Source organism: Urocampus carinirostris, chromosome 16, assembly GCF_059441175.1.
Source record: "Urocampus carinirostris isolate Australia breed hairy pipefish chromosome 16, RoL_Ucar_1.0, whole genome shotgun sequence".
NCBI lineage: Eukaryota > Metazoa > Chordata > Actinopteri > Syngnathiformes > Syngnathidae > Urocampus > Urocampus carinirostris.
The window spans coordinates 36,208,900-36,232,554 of record NC_142364.1 but is presented as its reverse complement, the minus strand read 5'-3'; the positions used below and the strand labels follow the sequence as shown (position 1 = coordinate 36,232,554).

The window sequence follows — 23,655 nt, the reverse complement described above, 5'->3', positions numbered from 1 at the left end:
AAAGTAGGGATACATTTTTGCTATTTTTTGGCAAATAAAAATGTTGCTACACATAACATTCGATTTATTGCTCTTTTCTCGTTTTTGTTTTGTATGATAAGTCTAAATGTAATATGATCTTAGGGTACACATTTGCAGGTGTATAGCATACATCTGTATGTATTTTAGATTTCTCTATCCGTCTAAAACTTTAATATTTAAATACATAAGAAAATTGAAAATGTGTTTTTAATCATGGAAAGAAGTCCAAAATCAAGAGCCTTCAGCTGGTACAAAATGCTCCAGCGAGGCATTGAACTAAGACAACTAAGTTTAATCACATTACCCCGATTTTAGGTAACCTGCATTGGCTCCCTGTTAGTAAGATGTGATTTTAAGGTTCTGTTGGTATTATACAAAAAAATACATGGACTTGCTCCCTCATATCTTTCTGATTTAATTTCCCCCTATGTCCCGGGACGGAGCCTTCGCTCTGAAAACGCTGGTCTACTAGTGATCCCAAGAGCCGAGAAGAGATCCGCAGGTTCGCGAGCATTCTCCATCCGGGCCCCGGTGCTGTGGAATGCTCTTCCCCCTGAGATTCGATCTGCAACCTCAGTGCAAATGTTTAAAACCAAGCTTATAACACACTTCTACTTTATAGCATATGAATAACCTATACTTTATGTTGATAATACGTGTATCATTAATAGTCTGTAATAATAGTTTGTAATAGTCTTTGATCTGTGCAGCCCTTTGAGACTCTTTGTGATTAAGGGCTATACAGATAAACAGGACCTGACTTGACTATTTAGCTTTGAAATGGCTCAACTTTCATCTTACCACCCTTCATGGTTATGGAAATAAGGGGACTTCAAATGTGCCCAGTACTTTTGGAACACCCTGAATCGCGTGGCCTCAGAAAGACCAGACAGTATCGAGCGTCACTCGCATAGAATGGACATCTGTCACTGGCTAAATATGGGCAAGAACCACCAGTGGGGGAAAAAAGTGCGGGGGGCCCCGTCAGTTGCTCTTTCATCCTCAAGATTTCCACCTCGCAGGCTCTCCCTTCCACCCTCGTTCCCAACGCAGAACCCCGAACCCGTTTCTCTTCCACTGATCGTGTCACGCAAACGGAGGAAACATGGAGGCCATCAAGAAGAAAATGCAGATGCTGAAGCTGGACAAGGAGAATGCCATAGACCGGGCGGAACAGGCCGAAGGAGACAAGAAAGGAGCAGAGGATAAATGTAAACAGGTGATGCTCCTCACTCACTCTGTTTTAATGAGGGCCGCAAATTAACAACTATTGTCTTAATCGATGAATCGGTAGAATCTTATTTTTGATGAAACGATATATTGTTTATTTTCTCCTCATTGTTCAAATATTGAAGATTTAGACAGATAGAAAAATAATGCACAAAACAACAGAATATTCTAATCTAGAACATAAAACACGAAAGAAAATCCAAATGTTTGTCAATTAAATTGACAATAAAAAAAAAAAAAAAGAAATGTATGCAATGCGCCTGCAAATATGTAAGATACTCTTTTCCAAAGAGCATATTATATTTGGACTTAGCATACAAAACAAAAAAGATAAAGCAGTGCATTTCATTTTATGTGTATACCATTTTTTATTCACAAAATACATCAAAAATGTAAACCCACTTTTCAGAATATTGTCAAAAAATGTGTTTTTTGGGGTTAAATCTTTGAATATTATAGACATTCCCAATATGAAAAAAAATCTATACTATGCTTTGGAATCTGCTCCTTAGTAAGAGTTAATCATGTTATTATCATTACTTTTCTTTTTACTTTATTGTTTCTATGTACTTATTTTCAGATTTCTTTTCTCTGTACTTCTGCACGCTTTCCGTTCCCTTCGAAATGAAACAGTCAAATACTGAAAGTTGAAAACGACATGCCAATTTTCTTTCCAATGATGAAATGTTCACTTAAAAAAAGATTTAAAAAAAAAAAAGGAAAATAATTTCTTCTATAACGGTCTTGGCATCCTCTGCCCAACTAAAGTGGTGCAAGAACTCTCAGTGTCACAGCAGAACTTTGTGCACTCAATTTGCATTGAATTAACCTACTTACATAAATCATGTGATACAACAAATTAACGATGTAATTATTTTCCAGAGCTTTTAATAATAGATTTGAATAGATTTTATTGATTAGTTGTTGAACCCCTTAATGTATTGTGTTTTTACATCCTGCTTAAAACAAATCCTAGTGGCTTTAAAATTCAGGTCCAGGAAGTAAAAAAAAAAGAAGATGATTACATGTAAACCTCAGCCAATTGCTTTCCATATTTATGATTACAATTCCCTTTATTGAAGACAATAACCTTACAAACGCAACACGGCGCCTATTGACTCACAGCAAGACAGACTATTAGGTGTCAAACTCATTTAGCTTGGGGTCCACATTCTTACTTTTTTCCTATCTTTTAACGGCCAAAACTGTGCATCATAGCTGAAGGCTGTGGGTCTTTTTGTAGGCTCACAATTAAATTATGATTCTTTTTTTGCAGGAGTACTGTTCCAAAAAGGTCCTGCAATATTTAAACCCACCAAGAAGAAACCTTTATTTATTTATTCAATACATTCTCTATTATACATTGAAACCAAAGAATAGAGCAATTTTACAGGCTTAAGTATTTGTTGAATAAAAAAGTACTATACTTTTAAACCTTGTTTTTTACAAATAATTCTGTATTGTCGAATTGTAATTTAAAAAATAACCATGCTTCTTTATTGCAGAACTGTAATCATTGCATTCGCCTTATAGCCTTACGAACACAACACAAACAATTTACTCACAGCAAGGTAGATTATTTATTACAGGGGTGTCAAACTCATTTATCTATTCTCTACTATATATTAGATAGATAGATGGATAAATAGATAGATACTTTATTCATCCCCGCAGGGAAATTCACACTTCCAGCAGCATCCCTGCGCTGGAGAACAAAACAATTATAAAGCAAAAAGAATACAATACACAAATACCCAATGTGATGTGATAATACCCAATGTAGCGTGTTATATAGAGTATCTAGATAGTGCTACACAGAATACACACTGCAATAAAAATACAAATACCAAAGAATAAACCCATATTATAGTCTTAACTATTTGCTTAACAATAAAAGTGCTACACTTTTATTTTCAAAAGTAACCTCGGTATTGCCAAATTGTAATTTTAAAAATGATCATGCCTCTTTATTGCAAAACTCTATTGGACACGATGAAATTTATTTCACATGATACTTTGTCGCCATCATGTATAAGTTATGAAAACATGCATTTACCTTTCGGTTCTGTCCTGCAGAAATCATATATTTTTCCATTTTCAAACATTTTTGAAAACACGCCAGGGATAGAAAAGATCTTCGTCTGTTTTGCCAATCAGAATACAGAACACAATGCAAGATGAAGATTCGCGAAGCAGCACTTTATTAATATAAGATGTTGTCGTATTATAAGTTAAGTTTTTCCATTGTTGGCTGCCATGTGTAATACAAAGCACTGTATACTGAGCCATAAATAGACATCCACAATTCATGCATTGAACATTTCACATAGACATTGTCATCAGGGGATCCCTAATCTTAGCAATTACAATAGCAAACAATCCTTGGTCAAATAAGGCAAGCCTATTTGTGTCTGTCCCTCCATTTCAAAGCTAATCCTGCCTGGCTGCAGTCCATTCTGGTTTACTTTACTAACCGAGTTTGGCTCTTTGCCAGCACATTTTCACAATCTACCATTTCATGTCTTCAAATAGTTGACGAATGTTTTGGAAACAAGAGCAGAACATTTACTGTACACGGTGTTAGGCATGTTACTTAAAAATAGTAAATAGTTATTGTTACTCACTACTTCTTCCAAAAAGTAATTGAGTTAGCAACTGAACTACTCGGTCTTAAAAGTTACTAGTTAGTCACCAGGGAAAGTAACTTTTACCATCTGTTTAAAAGTTGTTTGTCAAAGAAATTTTCTGAGTTGTATTCGAGTCGGTTGCAAAGATAAGAACAGATGGGGAATTGTGTCATGGAACCTTGCATCATTTATTGCACCTTTCCAGCAATAGATTTATCCTACACTTGAAGTGCAACAAAAATAAACAGTAAAGCAATAAAATAAAATAAAACTCTCAGCGAAAATAATATAAAGTGAGTAGACATAACCTGGGCAGCACTGCGGCGCAGTGGTTACCACGTGTGAGGCACAGTTCTGAGGTCATGAGATCGAACCTCCTGTGTGGGGTTTGCATGTTCTCCCCGTGCTTGTGTGTGTTTTCTCCAGGCACTATAGTTTCCTCCCACATTCCAATAGCATGCATGTCAGGTTAATAGGCCGGTTCAAATTGTCCCTAGGTGCGAATGAGCGAGCGAATTGTCTGTCCCTGTGTGCCTTGCGACTGGCTGGCAACCAGTTTAGGGTGTCCCTTGCCCACTGCCGGAAGATAGCTGGGAACTCTACTGAGGATAAGCGGTACAGATAATGGATGGATGGATGGATAGACACAACCTACTGTACTTCAAGTATTTTCTTCGCAACCAGTGTTGGGCACTTTGCATTAAAAAGTAATTAGTTATAGTATAGTAAAAGTAACCAGTTACCAAGGAAAGTAACTATTTTCGTTACTTTAAAAAGACGTTTCTGAACAGCATTCGAGTCAGTTGAATAGAGAAAAAGAGAAGGGTAGATGTGTTATAGAACTTTGTAATATTTATTGCACCTCGCCAGCAACAGATCAATCCTACATTTGATGTGCAACCAAAATAAATAGGAAACAATATAATAAAATAACATCCAACCATCCATACACGGAGTCACACAACAATTCACACGCTCATACACACCTATTGACGATTTGGACCGGCCAATTAACCTGACTTGCATGTTTTCAGAAACCAGAGTGCCCAGAGGAAACCTATGCAAGCATGGGAAGAACATGCAAACTGTGCGGGGAGGCGTGACAGCTTAGAAAAGAAAAAAAGACAAAAATGAAGAAAAAAAAGAAAGAATCAGACAAAAAATCAATTACAAAGGGAATCAAAAGACAGATAAAAAATGAAGAAAAGAAAAAAGATCAAACTTTACATTTTTATTCAAGCACATTAACACTGAAAACCCAGAAATGTTTGTTGCTTGCTAGTAAGTTACAGTATGCTTCCAGCTGAAAACTCTTCTGAAGTTGAAGTCATCCTCAATAGTACAGTGATATAATACAAAAATATTAACACATAAATACTACAAAGAAATACTCTTTTTTTTCACCACTCTTTTTTCTCTCCTCATATAATTCTACATATATATATATATATATATATATATATATATATATATATGTATGTATGTGTGTGTGTGTGTGTGTGTGTGTGTGTGTGTATTTGTGTGTGTGTGTGTGTGTGTGTGTGTATTTATATGTGTGTATATTTATATCTGTGTATATTTATATATGTGTGTGGAACACCTGATGTGTGTAACCGCGGTGTACTCGTCCCACCAAAGATCCACATTCACGCTGGACTGGATGATGAGGTTTTTATTATTACAGTTTCTGCAAATGAATGAGTCACAACCTTAGCTTTTCTGCTGGCTTTGATCTCAGTAGCAGTTCCCTCTGAAAACTGCCCAATAAAGCATATCAAAGAGCTTTCTTTTCAATTTACATAAAATACATTTTAGAATATCACAATACATTTTACATCAATTTCAAGAAGATACTTTTAACAGGAGACCGTATAGTAGATTTTTAACGTTTACAATGAATTCAACATATTTTTCTTTGGTCTGAATTCTAACCAACATCATCCTTTTTAATGTATATGAGAAAATAGAAATAAAAAAAAATGGGTACAATTTACCTGCAAATGAATGAGTCACAACATTAGCTTTTCTGCTGGCTTTGATCTCTACAAGGGGAATTAATATTTTAGTAAAACAGAAACAAAACGAAAATAAATCAGTTTGACAACATCAATCACATTACTGTGATGTTGAGAGATTTGTCATCTGTGGTTATAATGTTTAAAATTAACTTCTTTTGTGAGCACCAAAAGATGTGTCTTACCAGTCAATAGCAGTTCCCTCTGAAAACTGCCAACAAACCCCGCCTCCTGGTCACATGTCAGAAGCCAAAACGAGACCCCACCTCATACCAGCAGGTGACACTGTTGGACTCATCCCCGCAGGACACTTAACCAAAAATTATACACATATTTCAGCAGGAATTTTAATAAATCAAAAGTTATTATTATACCTGTTATATATATATATATATATATATATATATATATATATATATATATATATATATATATATATATATATATATATATATATATATATATATATATATATATATATATATATATATATATATATATATATATATATATACTGGACTGTCTCAGAAAATTAGAATATTGTGATAAAGTTCTTTATTTTCTGTAATGCAATTAAAAAAACAAAAATGTCATACATTCTGGATTCATTACACATCAACTGAACTATTTCAAGCCTTTTATTATTTTAATATTGCTGAATTTGGCTTACAGCTTAAGAAAACTCAAAAATCCTATCTCAAAATATTAGAATATCATGAAAAAGTATACAAGTAGGCTATTCAACTAATCACCTGAATCATCTAATTAACTCGAAACACCTTGCGAGGGTTTCCTGAGCCTTAAAAACACTCAGCTTGGTTCAGTAAACTAAATCACTGCTGATCTGACTGCTATCCAGAGGACCATCATTGATACCCTCCATCAGGAGGGTAAGACACAAAAAGAAATTTCTCAAAGAGCAGGCTGTTCACAGAGTGCAGTTTCAAAGCATATCCACAAAAAGTCTGTTGGAAGGGAAAAATGTGGCCGGAAACGCTGCACAACCAAGAGAGATGACCGCAGCCTTAACAAAATTGTGAAGAAGAGCCGCTTCCAGAATTTGAGGGAGCTTCAAAGACAGTGGGCTGAAGCTGGAGTCCAGGTATCAAAAGCCACAGTTCACAGATGTGTCCGGGAAATGGGCTACAATAGCCGTATTCCCATGGTCAAGCCACTTGTGAACTCAAGACAACGGAAGAAGCGTCTGACTTGGGCTATGGAGAAGAAGCACTGGACAGTTGCAGAGTGGTCCAAAGTCCTCTTTTCAGACGAAAGCAAGTTTTGCATTTCATTTGGAAGTCAAGGCGCCAGAGTCTGGAGAAAGGCTGGAGAAGAGCAAAATCCAAGTTGCTTGAAATCCAGTGTGAAGTTCCCACAGTCAGCAATGGTTTGGGGAGCCATGTCAGCTGCTGGTGTTGGTCCACTGTGTTTCATCAAGTCCAGAGTAAATGCAACTGTGTACCAAGAGATTTTAGAGCACTACATGCTTCCATCTGCTGAAAAGCTCTATGGAGATGAGATTTCATTTTCCAGCATGATCTGGCACCTGCCCACAGTGCCAAAACCACCAGTAACTGGTGCACTGACCATGGCATCACTGTCCTTGATTGGCCTGCTAATTCCCCTGACCTGAACCCCATCGAGAATTTGTGGGGTATAGTTAAGAAGAAGATGAAAGAGACCAGACCTACAAATGCAAATGAGCTGAAGGCCGCTATCGAAGCATCCTGGGCATTAATAACACCTCAGCGATGCCACAGGCTGATTGCCTCCATGCCACGCCGGATTGATGCAGTAATCCGTGCAAAAGGATTCCCAACCAAGTACTGAGTGCATCAATGGACATTTTCAAATGTTTGATTTAGTTTTGCTGTTATAAAATTTTTTTTTTACTTGGTCTGAGGAAGTATTCTAATATTTTGAGATAGGATTTTTGAGTTTTTTTCAGCTGTAAGCCAAAATCAGCAATATTCAAATAATAAAAGGCTTGAAATAGTTCAGTTGATGTGTAATGAATCCAGAATGTATGACATTTTTGTTTTTTTAATTGCATTACAGAAAATAAAGAACTTTATCACAATATTCTAATTTTCTGAGACAGTCCAGTATATATACAGGGTTAAAAGGAGCCACTAGAGACAAATGGAAAGCACATTTGTCGTGCGGACATTCTTCTGATGCCAACCAAGTCATCTTTTAATTTCAAATAGTCTGCTGCTTCCCAGTGGCCAACGTTGAAATTACAACAATATTTAAAAAAAAACACTATACTAGATCAGGGCCACTATTTGGAGTCAAGGGTAGCATTGCGTTAAAAAAGATGTATCCGAGGGGCCGATCCTGGAGACCTATCCAATCATTTTTATTGATGAATGAATATACATGCAGACTTCTACATGTTATATTTCGTTATATTTCTTTTTAAATTGATTAGTTACATCAAATTGATTTCAAAACGCTCACAATTTGATGTTTAGTTCTGTAGTATTACTGTAGTTATATATATATATATATATATATATATATATATATCGTTTGTATTTTTGTAGTATTTCTGTAGTCAGATTATTACATTATTTCTGCAGTATTTGTCCAGTTTTACTCTAGTAGTATTTTTTTAGTAATTTAATACTATAATGTTTGTAGTATTTTGTAGTAAAAGGGCGTTTATTTGACAAAAGGGAAATGAACCCTAAACAGGCAAAGAAAGGAATTCACATCACAAGAAACCTTTGTCAAAACTAGACTCAGCTAGATTTTAAAGGTTATATTTTGAGATAAAGGCTGCCTCATCGGAAGACTATCGCTGGAAAAGTACTGATATGAAAGAATGAATTGAGACATCCTATGAATACATCAAGTAAATACTTCATTCAAACATATTTATGAGCTTAATTGCATTTATAACAACTAAATTAATAAAGTAATCACATTACTATTTTCAATTATTTTTAAATGGAATGGACCCGTGAAAGATTTGTTTTATGTTGTATATAACTTGAAATAATCAAAAAACGTACAAAAATACGGGGAAAACATATCAGTTGACAAATACGAACAGATATACGTTGCCTCCCTGCTTGGCGCTCGGCATTAGGGGTTGGAATTGGGGGGTTTGGTCACCAAATGACTCCCAACAACAGGTGTTGCCACACATTGGTTGGGTTTGAGAGAAGGGACTCATGCACCCCCAAATTCAACCCCCCAATATTACATTATTTAAAAAAAAAATCCTAAATAAAGGAAAGAATGGGCTCAAGTATAAAGATAAATGCTATCTAAGATATATAAAAAAGTCAAACAAAACAAAAACCGAAACAAAAACTGCCTTAAAATGGTTTCGTTCATTTGATTGTGGCCTGCGAGCTATAGTTTTCCCACCCCTGCTTTGGGTGCTGAGCACCCCTATAGCTCTGAACCTAAAAACGCCGCCGACCATAAACCCAATAGTTTCAGGGCATCACATACACACAGGTAAAATATTTGAAAAGTATCGATTGAAATTGTTCTCATGCTCCTCGAATGCTGCTTTTTGTTCTTCAGCTGGAAGAGGAGCTCCTCGGCCTGCAGAAGAAGCTGAAAGGAGTGGAAGATGAACTCGACAAATATTCCGAATCGTTGAAGGACGCTCAAGAAAAATTAGAACAGGCCGAGAAGAAGGCAGCGGAAGTAAGTGCAGACTGAGAAGATTGCTCGACCCAATTGCCAGTGTTAAGCACCTTACTTTAAGAAAGACATTAGTTATAGTTACTCACTTCCAAAAGGTAACTGATTTAGTTTCTGAATTACTCCATAGTTCACAGGTGTCAAACATCAGGCCCGCAGGCCGGACTAGGCCCGCCAAGGGTTGTAATTTGGCCTGCGAAACGTTGCAGATAGAAGCACAAGAGAAAAGTGAGCTGCAGTTTGAAATATGCCCGCTTGATGTAGCCAAGTCAGGTGCAACTCGCAAAACAACTAGGGCTGTATTTCTCACTCTCTCTCTCTCTCTCTCTCTCGCTCTCTCTCTCTCTCTCTCTCTCTCTCTCTCTCTCTCTTGTGCTCTCTTTTTCTCTCACCCTCTCGTGCTCTCTTTTTCTCTCGCTCTCTTGCACTCGTTTTCTCTCGCTCTCTCTTGCTCTTTTTCTCTCTCTCCCTCAATTTTTCTCTCTCTCCCTCTTTGTTTCTCTCTCTCCCTCTCTTTTTCTCTCCCTCCCTCTTTCTCTATTTCTCTCTCCCTTGTTTTCTTTCTCTCTCTTTTTTTATAAAAAAAGTCACAATCTCTTTTTCTCACTCTCCTTTTCTCTCTATGTCCCTCTTTCTTTCGCTCTCTTCTTTTTTACCATATCTTTCTCCTTCTTTTAAATGTATTACTCTCTCTTTTTTTCTCTATTTTTCCCCCATCACTTTCTTTTTTCTCACTTTTTCTCTTCTCTCCTTCTCTCCCCTTTTCTCTTTTTTTCTTTCCCTTGCTCTCTTTCTCTGATGTTTTATCTCCTACTCGCACTCTTTCTTCCTCTTTTTCTAAAAAAAACTCACTTTTTCTTTCTCTCTCTCTCTTTCTTTCTATGCCTGTCTTTCTTTATCTCTCTTCTTTTTCACTATCTCTTTATCCGTCTTTTCGATTAGTCACTCTCTCGTTCTCTCTCTTTCTTACTCTATTTTTGTCTCCTTTTTGCTTTATTTCTCTCTCTCTTTTTCCCTCCCTTTTTTCTCACAATCTCTTTTTTCTATTTTCCTCTTTTTGTCTCTTTCCCTCTCTCTCTCTTCCTCCCTCCCTCTTGCTCTTGTTCTTTTTCTCAATTTCTCTCTTTTTGTCTCTCTCTCACTTTTTTCTCCCTTTCTCTTTCTCAATTGTGCTCTCCCTCTCTCCTTTTCACTTATTTCTCTCATTAGTTCTCCGTATCACTTGTTCTCTTTCTCTTTTATCTCTCTCTTTTCTTCTGCCTATTTCTCTCTCCTTCTCTTTCTTTCTATTTAATATTTTTTTCTTAGCATGTGGCCTCTGGCTAAAATGAGTCTAACACCCCTGCTATATTCAGAGTAACTAGTTACCAGTGAAAGTAACTATTTCTGTTACTTTAAGTAGTAGTTGTTTCTCAAAAAATAAGACATTTTCTGGACATTATTCAAGTCAGTTAAATGGTGAAGAACAGAAAGGTAATTTTATAGCACCTTTCAATATTTATTGCACCTCACCACTAACAGATTTATCCTACGCTTGAGGAGCAACAAAAATACATGTGTACCGCTGTTTAAAAATTTAATTAGTTCCAGCAGTGAGGATGTATAATGAAACGGTTGTAAATAGATACACACTTTCCCATTGAAATGAATGGAAACGTAATAATTTATTTTTTTGTTGACAAAAAACTTCAACTGTAAAACAACATAAAGTGAGTTTACTGAGCATGCGCAGTGTTTTCCCTAATGTATGACGTTGAATGTTATGGCTTACTTAACTTAATGTATTCAAAGGCAAGCACCTCTTTTGGCCTTCAGGAACGATTAGGAGCGTTGTAATGCCAGAGCAAAAATAATGAGTTGGATCACCTTGTCACAGAAAAAATAACACCGTTACTTAATCTAGTTGTTCCCACTGGTGCACGTGACAATGTTGTCATGGTGATGAAGGCAGCGCTAATTCCAAACACTATGGCGACTATAGAGTCAATAGATGCGGTGCGAAGGAAGATTCAAATGCTGCAACATGTCGCTTTTGAGGCACAAGACCGAGTCGAATTACTGCAACAAGAAGCTGATTTTGAAAGACAAGGGAGAGAGGCGGTAATCACCATATGTCATCAAAATTGTCCTAAAATGACCGCATAGTTCTCGTTACGTTGAAGTTGTGCTCAAAGGTAACCGAGATAAATGTTTGCCAGGCTGAACAACAGACATACGTATTGACCAGGGGTCTCCAACCTTTTTCAAGCTGAGAGCTACTTTTTGCCACCTTAATAGGGCAAGTCCATCCAACTGTAGTTGTGTGTACTCAGACAGTTTGTTTGTATTTATTCAACATAAAATGAGGATCACCCACAGCGAGCTTACATATTTGTCAGTCATCTTTGTTGCTAAGTGAACCCCTCAAACAAAATAAAAACGGTCTTTTTTGTTGTTGCCCTTTTTATTTTTTTCCTTTCGTCTTTATATGTTTTTCTGACTTTTTTTTCCATTTCTCATGTTTTATTCTTTTCTCCCTGACTTGCTTTTTCCTTTATCGCCTTTTTTCCATTTTCTTTTTTAATTTGATTTTTAATTGTTTTATTTTTTCTGTTTTTCATTTTTATTTTATTTTTTCTTTCACATTGTTTCGGGTGTCCTTAAAAGGTTAAAGGTTTAATGATTTCTGTATTAAGTCAAGTAATGTTCTGTTTATTTGTATAGCCCTTAATCACAAGAAGTCTTAAAGGGCTGCACAGATCACAGACTGTTACAGACTACAGACTATTATTACATTATCCCCTGGAAAAACACATTCCTCTGCACGAGAAAGATGAAGAAACCTTGAGAAGGGACCGCACATGAAGTAATCCCCCTTCCAGGATGACAATACTAAAATGGATGTTACATGAACAAACAATAAAATTAAAAATAAGATACAAAATAACTATAATATAGGGTAAACATTCCAGAAATCCTGATCAAATAATTCCGGTTGATATAGAGCACATGTGTCAAACGCATGGCCCACCAAATAATTGTACTGTATGCGGCCCGAATTATTTTTTTTTTTAAAGAGAAGCACAAGAGTAAAATGAGTCAATGGCCTGCAGTTTTTAATATGCCCACTGGATATCGCAAAATATGGGAAATTAAATGTGTTTGAGCAGTATGTTAGGAGTGACGAGATTGGATAGATTGAGAAATGAAATTGTGAGACAGAACTGGAGTAGTAGTGGAATTGAGCAAGTTTGTGAATAAGAGAGTACGCGATTGGTTTGGACACATGGAGAGGATGGATGAGGAGCGAATGTTGAAGAGGATCTACAGAGCAGGAGTAAATGGAAGGAGACCAAGAGGAAGGCCGTGATTGACGTGGATGGGTGGTGTTAGAGTGCACTGCAGAGAGGTCTAAATATAGTGGTGATAGGAATGAGTGGAAAGGTGTTGAAAAAGGATAGTGGGATGTTTAGACGTGTTCCAAGGGATGGGCAGGCCACCTGTATGAGGCGGCAGGAGAAAACCAAGGAAGGCTGTCGGGCCCTGTTGTTGAACAGAAGAGGGTGATGTGTCACCCTGACCCGAGTTACATGGCCACTTTCTCGTGTCCCGTTTCATCTGGAGAGACGAAAGCATGACCTACTTGGGTGCTGAGGTGCTTCACTTGTTTGGGTGTTTGGGCATTTGGGTTGGCCATGGTCATTTTTTTGTGTGTGTTTTTGCTACTTTTTCTGTTTTTTAACTGTTTTTGTTTTTGTATATGTTTGTCTTGCTGTCAGTCACCCCTCTCGAGGGATATGACCAGGGTAGATAGATAGAGAGATAGATAGGATATCGCAAAATCCTAGAGCAACTCGCCAATAAACTCAATTCCCTCTAGAAGTAAGATCTTGGGCCCTGGCCCCAACTCATCCTGACCTGGGTTCGGGTTTAAAATGTCAATCAAAAAGTTGAGCCGTTCGGGGTTCACTGTCTCTCTCTTGCCCTCTCTCTTTCTCTCCCCTGTGCGGAATTTTTTAGGCTCGATCTTACCGGTAAATCCTTGTGTGCCTATCTGCTTTTATCAGAGTGTGTCGGGACTCGCAACACATTAGGAAGCTGGAAAGGGGGAAGAGAAGAGGGCAAGGGGGTGGAGAGTGATGTCACGCGTGTCCTCGTGGTTTTCGGTTCGTGTAGCATGAAAATTATGAAAGTAAAAAACTGACTGTCAAATACAGTTCCGACACCAACCAAAACCCCCCAAAAGATAAAAAAGGGGTCTATTTGAGATACCTGGAATTTATGTATCAATACACCACAAGAGGTTAGTATCAATCAATACAATCCAATAGTGGCACTTTTCGCTTGGAAATGTCATGATTATGAAACAAATTCACTCTTCCCCCTTGAGTCAGTTTATAATTACAATAAACACAGCACAAAATTTGCGGCACTCAATTTTTTATTTTTTTTTGTTAAAAAACTTCATTGCAAACGTCAAGAGAGTCAAACCAAAAAGCAGGAATGTACAAAAATACAAATACTGTATAATTTTGTCAACTATAGAACTAAAATTGCTCTCAATATCTTGAAATTAGTCAGACATGCAACTAAGATGTCAGATGTTTCTCATTGGCTCTGTTGCCATAGTAACAACAAATTTACAGGATATTGATCGGGAACAGTAACATCTTTACATTTTTGTTAAAGCTCATTGTTCTCTTTTTACTGTCAATTTGTCATGTTGCCACAGTAGCAGACCCGTTTATTACACAAATGACACCATTATCCTTTTCTGAAATTGTTTGCCTTTGTCAATTTTAGTTTCTGGTAGAAGTGGGCGCATAGGTCTGGCCCTCTTTTTTGCCTGGCTGGCAGGAGACAGCAGCAGGCCAGGTAGGGAAAGGTGATACAAGTACTGTGAGTCTAGACTCAGGCATAAACTTAGAGAGTGGCCGAGGGCGCTGAGTCGTAGAGAGAGAGTAGCGGCACTTAAAAGGAAGTTGGTAAGGGAGTGAAGTTTTGATACCAGGATACTAGTATAGTGCCGAACCAAGAATTTGCACAGTACCGATATTTGGATCGATATGCCCACCCCTTTTTCAAGCGTGTCTAAGACTTGCACGCACAGTCAAGGGCCTGCTCTGGGTGGCGCGGAAGCACAATGCAGACGCTAGGATAAAGGCAACTATGAGTCATTTATTTGGTCCAGGTTTAGTAGACAGGACAGATTGTCCACCATCTTATTGCCATGGGTTTCCCCCAAAACCCAAAGGTTTGTGGAAGGCTGGGCAAAAAAAAAGAAGAAAAAATCTGGATTTAGTCCATTTGCGTATTCTTAAATGTGCTTTGTCAAGCTCATTTTTGGTTACACTAAACAATACAGCGAGATCTAGTGATCATAAATTACACAGTGTCCTTTTAAGGATCAGAAACCTAAAATAACAGCAATGCTAAATTGCTACTGATTAAATGCAATCTTATTAAAAAATAAATATTATTTGGTGATTTAAATGTATTTCTTTAAAATATGTAATATTATCTTTGCTGAGAGAAAGGAATTTTACCGTATTTGGCTTCTCAATATTTTTGTATCATTTCGGTATAGGTCTGAAAAATGTGCTATTAAACATCCCTAGTAAAATACTGTTTTTTTAAAAATCCTACAATTCGATAAGAGAAAGAAATATAAGATGCTCATTTTTTTTTTAAATCTGCCGACAATAAATATAGATTATATCATATGGTCATTAAACAATTTTCCCATTTCACAAGCAGATCAAAATGGATGTACACACACTCTTACTAAAGTTATGAAGTACTGATTTTAAGAATAGTTTAGTGATGTGATTATACAGTTAATTAAATACATTAATCAATGTAAAGAAAACTACTTTTTCATGTCATAGTGATACCTTTTTCTGTTTTTAATATTGGACACCTGCAAAATAACTTGCACAGGACTATTATACCTCAATGTTGTTCTGAGTTTTGACTGTTATGCAGTTTCTACATCATTGTCACTATCGGCCAATCATGTTGCTGAAAGGTCTCAAAGGAGGGCCTTTAGAACTGTTGAATGTATTATCTGAGTCTTGGGCTCCTTCCCTGTTCTCTTTAAAAGTTCAAAATCCATTGATGTCTTATCTCCTTATGTTGAATGTGTACAAAATTTGGAAATAATTATGTCAATTAAAAACTCTCTTTGTATGTGGTGTATTGACAGGCTGAAGCAGACGTTGCATCTCTTAACAGACGTATTCAACTGGTAGAAGAGGAGTTGGACCGAGCGCAGGAAAGACTGGCAACTGCTCTCCAGAAGCTAGAGGAAGCTGAAAAAGCAGCTGACGAGAGTGAAAGGTGAATATTCCATCCACTGAGTTGGTATGGGTGCTTGAAATTCTGAAAATGCCGGAATTTTAATGTTGTGTTTTCATGGTCAGCATTTCGGGAAAAGTGCTCTAAAATGCTTGAAATTGTTGCTATTGCCGTGATTCTTGGCAGTCTTACTCCACACACAACTCAATAAATAAAGAATTGTCTTTTTAAAAAAGTGTGGTAAAAACGTCTCTTTTGGCACGTTTTTTTTTAATTATATCAAAGCAATAATAATAAAACATTATGCACCAAATTTTTAGTCATTAGTAATATCATGCAGCACGGTGGAGCAGTGGGTAGCGCATGTGTGGCATAGTTCTGAAGTCATGAGATCGAACCTCCTGTGTGGAGGTTGCATGTTCTCCCCATGCTTGCGTGGGTTTCTTCCGGGCACTCCGATTTCCTCCCACATTCCAAAAACGTGCATGTTAGGTTAATTGGCCGGTCCAATTTGTCCCTAGGTCTCAATGAGCGAGTGAATGGTTGTCTGTCCCTGTGTGCCCTGCGACTGGCTGGCAACCAGTTCAGGGTGTCCCCTGCCCACTGCCGGATGATCGCTGAGATGGGCTTCAGACCCTCAATTATTACCCAACACCTTTAGAGCCCTTTCCGTGTTTGTAAATAAATGTGATGTATTGAAGCTGCGCTTGCACTGTACAAGCAGAGTGGCAGCCCATTGTAAATAATAGATGGGAACAGCTTAAAGCGCACAAAGTATGTGCTAGCTCAAGATAGCAACTTTATTTTAGTCCCCAAAGTCAACAAAAAATATTCTTTTGGATTTCTTTCTTTAAAGTTACTGTAGAAATTAATAAATTGGCCTTGAAAGTGCTTGAAAAGTGCTTGAATTTGGCCATGAACAAGGTATACAAAGCCCACATCAAGCAAAAATTTGGTAAATTAACAACCTTACACTTCACATGTTTTATTTTCTATCATCGACATTCAGAGGAATGAAAGTAATAGAGAACCGGGCAAGCAAAGATGAGGAGAAAATGGAGATCCAAGAGATGCAACTAAAAGAGGCCAAACATATTGCAGAAGAAGCTGACCGCAAATATGAAGAGGTAAGACAAAATTGCCTTTCCGAGTGGCCCCTTGTTTATTGTTTTTGGATCACCGTATTGGAGTTTTACAGCCAAAGGTGTCGGTGCCAAAATTCCCTGTGCGGTTGGCACCAGCCTACAACTTAAAATCATTAAAATCTTAAAATCGTCTTTTAAAAAATTAAAATTGACTTTTGTTCTTAAATTTAAGTATGTAGCTTTTAATTTGCGGTATGTTGTGTCCTTGAAATTGAATTCGAATCAAATTGTACATTGGTTTACAATCTGAAATAACTGTGAGACTCAAGTTTCAAATCAAGTCAGCTTTATTTGTACAGCCTTTAAGAGCAAAAAGTCTGAAAGGGCTGACAGACTACTATTATTACACCATCCCCTAAACTAAAACCTACATAAGGGCAAACAAAACTCAAAACCTCAGCATGAGAAAAATTAAGAAACCTTGATAAAGGACCGCACATGAGGTAATCCCCCTTCCATGATGACCACGCTGCAATGGATGTTGCGATACACAGACATTGTCAACATTCATAAACTATATATATAAAAGTGTGTTTTAAGCCTAGATTTAAACAGTTCTACTGAGGTTGCAGATTGAATCTCGCGGGTAGACCAGCATTTTTCAAGCAAAGGCTCCAAGCAGGAACATAGGGGGAAATTAAATCTGAAAGATATGAGGGGGTAATTCTATGCATACTGTAATTTGCATATTACCAATAGGACGTTAAAATCACATTTTAACATGACAGGGAGTAAATGAAGGTTAGGTAAAATCTGGGTAATGTGATCAAACTGGCTGCTGTGTTTTGTACCAGCTACTGGCTCTTGACTTTGGGAGACCGGAGAGTAGTACATTATAGTAATCGAGTCAGGAGGTAACAAAAGCATGAATAATAATCTCAACATCACACTGGAATAGCATACAGTAGGGTGAATTTTTGCAATGTTGCAAAGATTTTTTTTTAAAGTTGTTCTAGTGATATATAACGTGTGATTGGAAGGACAGCTCAGGGTCAAATGTGAGACCTAGATTTTTGACTGAGAGAGATATTTTTGAATTTGTCAATGTTCAGAGCAGTGTTTGAGAACAAATCACAGCATTTAGATGGACCAATAATTAACATTTCAGTACTTTCAGGGTTGAGGCGCAAGAAGTTTTTTATCTCAGTGAGACAGGCCTCCAAATTTTCAAAGTTTAGTGGACTTAACTATTTAAAACCGTATTATTAATGTTTGGCATAACAAGGTGACCTTTAAAGTTGGTTTTGTTTTTAGTTTGGAATCATATTTGACTGACCCCTTCCTTTACCTGTGTCCAGGTCGCACGCAAACTTGTGATTCTTGAAGGCGATCTCGAGCGTTCAGAAGAACGTGCTGAGGTGGCTGAGGCGTAAGTTTTGCATGCAAAAAGATTAGACAGTTTTCTTTTATTACAGGATGAAAGTAAGAAAACGACCATTTGAAATACAGTCCAAATATGAAACCCCAAACCCCCAAAAAATGCAATAGGAAGAGTTTACTCAAGCACACGCAACAAAAGAGCTTGACAGAGGCTGCAATGATGATTTCTGCCAAAAAAATCTATCACCTTGCATCTCTGAATAAAACACAGCGACAAGAGACATTAATTTCAGCTTATGAGGAGATGCAATCAGCCCAAGTTTTGATCCTCATCTTGCTAAAACTTTAGCAGCTCCTCTTTTTCATTACAGTTCAGTCACTGAGTTGTTCAGGGAGGGATGTTTAAGATATCAAGTGGACACCATCGTAAACAAGGGATCCAATAAACAGACCAACATAGGAATGCATCTTGTCTCAACAGGCCAATGGTCTATGGGCTTGAATAGATAACAAGATGGTAAAACACTCTGAAGCAAGGAAAATACTCTCACTGCAAGGCCCCTGTAATGCTCAATATTTGTAGCAAATGCATTATACATTTACAACAATGTTATTTTTTGGCAACTTTTATTCCTTCTGTACGGCCTGGTGGTTGCCAACCACTGTCCTTTACAATCTCTTTTACAGGTGTCCAATAATTAAAACTGAATAAACTTATCAGACCCTTTGACAATTATCAAATGTAATGACTTGCACGTTTTCTTGTATTATTGCTATGTTGTGATAATTCATAGTCATTTCATCTATGTCATTAACACATGTCTATCCACTGGTCTTTAACCTTTGAGACATATATGTTTATTTGTGCTTTGCCTTGCATTTATATGTAATGCATGCCTTCCTATACCACTGTCACCTGATTGGGATGTTCAAACAACCTGGCGACGGACTAACCCCTACAGGCGAGTGAGGGAGCTACAGCAGGAATTTGTGTTAATGGACCAGAATTTGAAATCCATGATGTGCGGAGAAGAAGAGGTATTTTTTCTGCCGCCTCTTCCATGGGTTCATTCTGACCTATTACCTGTTTAATGACCTGCTAGTAAAAAATTCTCAAAACTCATTCTGGCATCTCTTACATGCTTCAATTTTACTTGTTTTACTCTTTTTTTCTTTTCGCAAAACCAACCATTGTTCATCCTGTTCTCTTTTTATACCAGGGGTCAGGAACCTTATTTGACCCAAAGAGCCATAAAAGCAACGATATTTGAATTTATTTTTTGAGCGAGCCACACCATTTCCTTTAAGAAAAAATTCAACCAAACTGCCATAACCGCTCTGCAGACAAAAGCTAAATCTTCAGAACATTTTATGTCACTGTGTTGAAGCTCATTTCAACTCATTCTTGTCCTAATAATGGTTTCAAAACAATGTTCAAGCAAAGTTATTTTGTAAAAATATCTCAGAATACTATTTACCTTTGGCGCTGACCGCACAGAGCGAGAGCGAAGGGAGTGCTGTGTTCAGAGATCCACCCACCTCTACCGCTGAACTCAATCAAATTGCTTTGAGTGGTTTGCTGGCATTTTGGGGTCTTTACAGTTTTTTCTGTGGGTTTTCATCATAAAGTATCTCAGTGAACATACATAGCTTAATGACCTATTTAAAAGGTTTCTTAGCAACCCACAGCCAAAACAGGGTATGTTGGTGTGACACCCTGACTGTAAACTGTAGTTGAGAATGTGCCCTATATCTACTGGATTGAATGAGAGGTTATTTCAGTTTTGCTTCGGCTTCGCATGTACTAAAATTGGGATCTGACCACCCAACCTAGGAACACCATTTAGAAATATGCATCCGTCAACAGATTGCCAAAGGTTCCTGACGCCTGTTCTTTACCAAGGCAGGCATATAAATTGGCAGTGCGCTGCCTAGTAAATACTGTATTCACTTGTTTTTTAAGTCTTTGTTCTCCTTTACTGTCCTCTTTTTCCAATTACTCTTTTCTCTCTCCTTTTCTCCTCTCTCATCAACATTATTCAGTAAATCTGGTGACCTTGAAGAAGAATTGAAAAATGTCACCAACAACTTGAAGTCACTGGAGGCTCAAGCTGAAAAGGTACAAATGGTGCATTCATTTCACGTAATGAAAGACCCCTCGCCAGACATCCGTTTTAAGGGCGGCTAACAAAACAGGGTTCGTACGGTACTTAAAATTCTAGAAAATGCTGGCGTTTCAATGATGAGTTTCAAAGGTCAGGAAAATGCTTGAATTTTCGGTTGATGTGCTTGAAAATGTGTGAATTTGTTACTATAGCCATCTATCTATCTATCTATCTATCTATCTATCTATCTATCTATCTATCTATCTATCTATCTATCTATCTATCTATCTATCTATCTATCTATCTATCTATCTATCTATCTATCTATCTATCTATCTATCTATCTATCTATCTATCTATCTATCTATCTATCTGATTTATTTATAAATCAATCAATCATCTTGCGGATGATGGTGGATTAACTAATATCAAACGGCTGTTTCAACCAGACTGCAATGAAGTGAGGTTGGTTGATTTAGGCCCTGAACTGAAAACATTTGCAGTTCACATATAAAAAATATAAACAAAGATGACAAATTTAAGGTTATTTTTTTATCAACATACATTATCTGTAAGACCAATTCATGAGAATTGTTTTTGTTGTCTGCCTTTTAAGAATTTCACTTGTAATCATGTGATTTCCTTTAATTTCCCTTTTGCAGAAAAAAATTCATGCTATACTTTATTTCTGCAGATGTCCCAATATAGTATCACTCCTGTTATCCCCTTTTCGATTAAATATTTTTTTTATGTCTCTTTCTCCATACATTGTGATCTTTACTCATGATTTTTCATTTTTGTGGTTTTAGTACTCACAGAAGGAGGACAAATATGAAGAAGAAATAAAACTTCTTACTGACAAACTTAAAGAGGTTAGATTATCTTTCTTTCATATTTGTAATGTTTTTTACATTTGAATCATGTTGAATGCAAATGTATAAATAATAATATTGACGGATGTTTTAGGCTGAGACCAGAGCCGAGTTTGCCGAGCGATCTGTGGCCAAGTTGGAAAAGACAATTGATGATTTGGAAGGTATTGAGTTATGTTTTATAAATAATGCAGTCACTAACTACTTCATATTAAATAACCTGAAACTTTTTTTTTACATAATGCGTGATTTAGAAAAAGAAAAATACACACAACATAACATTCTTTTTATGTCTTTATATTTGTTAACAATCACAATAACATTATCCAGCACCAGTAATATTATCTCCAAAAAGTAGTTTTGAAAGAGACTATAGCCTAATAATCAATGAAATCGCATGTGTATATTATCATGGGTGTGTTGATTATGTGAAAATACATTACTTCTAAACATTATACAAGTGATCCAATACTGAATGGCACCCATGCCTTGGCTAAGAAAAATATATCACTCATTCTAATCAAGTAGCATTATTTTAGATTTGCATTAGTAGCTATTATGATTCAAAATACATTTCCGAATGCTGATTCATGGATAGAAAAATACACCAAGCAAGCATGACCTTTGGCAAATTCCGGCTTTGGAGGTCTAAATAGATTTACAGCCATATACCACCGTAGAATTCCTCGATCTCTGGAAGCTAAGCAGGGTCGGGCCTGGTTAGTACTCGAATGGTAGACTTGCTGAAGGAGTACAAAACATTTAATTTGTACATACACTTTCTGCAGCTGTCAATCCATATCAAGGAGTGAACCTGAGCAATCAATCTTGAATCGTGTACAAACACACATGTTGGAGTGTGGCAAAAAAAGAAATTGTTTTATGGACAATACAAAACTCTGTACTTACAAAGGTTCGAAAACCCATACAATCTTAAAAGCGTTATATGCATTCTGAGCCAAGCTCTAAACAACGTCAGGCAAGCTCTATGTTGCCTTGCCCACATTACGGAGAGGTAGAAAGGAGTCATTACCAAGTTGCACTTGTACTACTACGTACAAGATCCCAAAATATTATAATAAAGAACATACATTCTTAAATTATTTCTTCAAAGTAATGTCATCTGAGTATATATATTAAAGCCAAGTGACCAAATATTGCATCTAATTTTGCCAACATAATATTTTGCTGTCATTAGCCTACAAGTATCGACCCGATAATTTGCATATGCATCCCTTACCGTGATGTCTGTGAGATTATTTTCCAATAAAGGTTTGAAGCAGTTTTAGTCAGTGTGTAGATATATACATTAGTCAAAAATTTTGTTTCTTTAAATTTATTTCAGGCTATCACATACAAAAGCAGATTCTATAATTAATATTTGAACCATAATTATTGTCAATAGCCGTATAAAGCACTACTGATCGGGTCTGGTCTGATGGAAGACAGTGTCATAAATCTAGCTCTACTGAATGCAATCAGAAGAATAGCGATCTGGGTAAGAATATAAGGCACTCACTCTGTTAGGGCTGGTGAAACAGCCAGAAAAAATCTAAAATTTATCAGTCTGGACAATTACGTTTATAATAAATCTCAAACGGTAAACCCAACTTGACACACAATTGATCTATGACATTTTTTGTTGATTAAAGTGACAGTGTTTATTATTTACTGCCCTCTAATAGATAATATTGATTTAGATAATGCAGAGTAAATGAAATTTGTTTTACGTAACATTAGCCTCTCCTAGAGAGTGCTGACATGTTTGTCCAACATCTTGCTGCTATTGGTACCCAAAATCTTTACAAAAGACAGGTAAAATGTTTTTTACAGAAATGGTGTGTTTTGGGCACTTTTAGTCTCTAGTTTTAGTCTTCCTTGGGCTTTTTAACACCTGGTTTCTGTTGCACTAGGCAAAATCAGTGAAGTAGAAACTTTATATTTTTTTACAATTATTACACAATTAAATACTCTATAATACGTTTAAACCAAAGAACAAACCTTTTTTACAGACCAAAGCATTTATTTAACCGTTGGAAATACTACATACTGTACATTTAAACATGTATTCATGTATTTGTGTATTTCTTACCAATACCTACTCTCTTAAATACTGTTTAACCAATTAAAATAAGGAAGTCAATGCATGTTAAAATCAATACAGTTACATTTAGTGGTCGAATACTGCACACTGTCTAAAAACCCTCCCCGTTCTCTTTCTTTTTAATAAATCTTCTAGGTTACAAAAGTTTCAAAAGCTGATTCACCCTAAAGGGTGTGGGAATAAAAGAACAGCAACATTCTCGATTGTGACAATGATGTTAACAGTGCTATGTTTATTTGATTGTTTATTAAAGCACTTGAATTTATGTTGATTA

General features: G+C 36.7%; 1 protein-coding gene across 5 annotated transcripts in view; it reads left to right on the top strand.

Moving 5' to 3' along the window:
• Window positions 1-978: 978 nt before the first annotated feature.
• The window catches only part of tpm2 (tropomyosin 2 (beta)), a 27,066-nt gene continuing 4,389 nt past the window's right edge, over window positions 979-23,655 (top strand). The window contains exons 1-8 of one of the 5 annotated variants that reach the window (XM_088355507.1): window positions 979-1,240; window positions 9,437-9,562; window positions 15,744-15,877; window positions 16,845-16,962; window positions 18,279-18,349; window positions 19,263-19,338; window positions 21,215-21,277; window positions 21,372-21,441. In XM_088355507.1, coding sequence (XP_088211633.1) covers window positions 1,127-1,240; window positions 9,437-9,562; window positions 15,744-15,877; window positions 16,845-16,962; window positions 18,279-18,349; window positions 19,263-19,338; window positions 21,215-21,277; window positions 21,372-21,441 — 772 coding nt within the window. In that variant the 5' untranslated portion in view covers window positions 979-1,126. Of the gene's footprint in view, window positions 1,241-9,436; window positions 9,563-11,490; window positions 11,660-15,743; window positions 15,878-16,844; window positions 16,963-18,278; window positions 18,350-19,262; window positions 19,339-20,343; window positions 20,420-21,214; window positions 21,278-21,371; window positions 21,442-23,655 lie in introns of those variants that run through there. The other 4 variants (XM_088355508.1, XM_088355506.1, XM_088355509.1 and 1 more) reach the window with 4 other exon arrangements.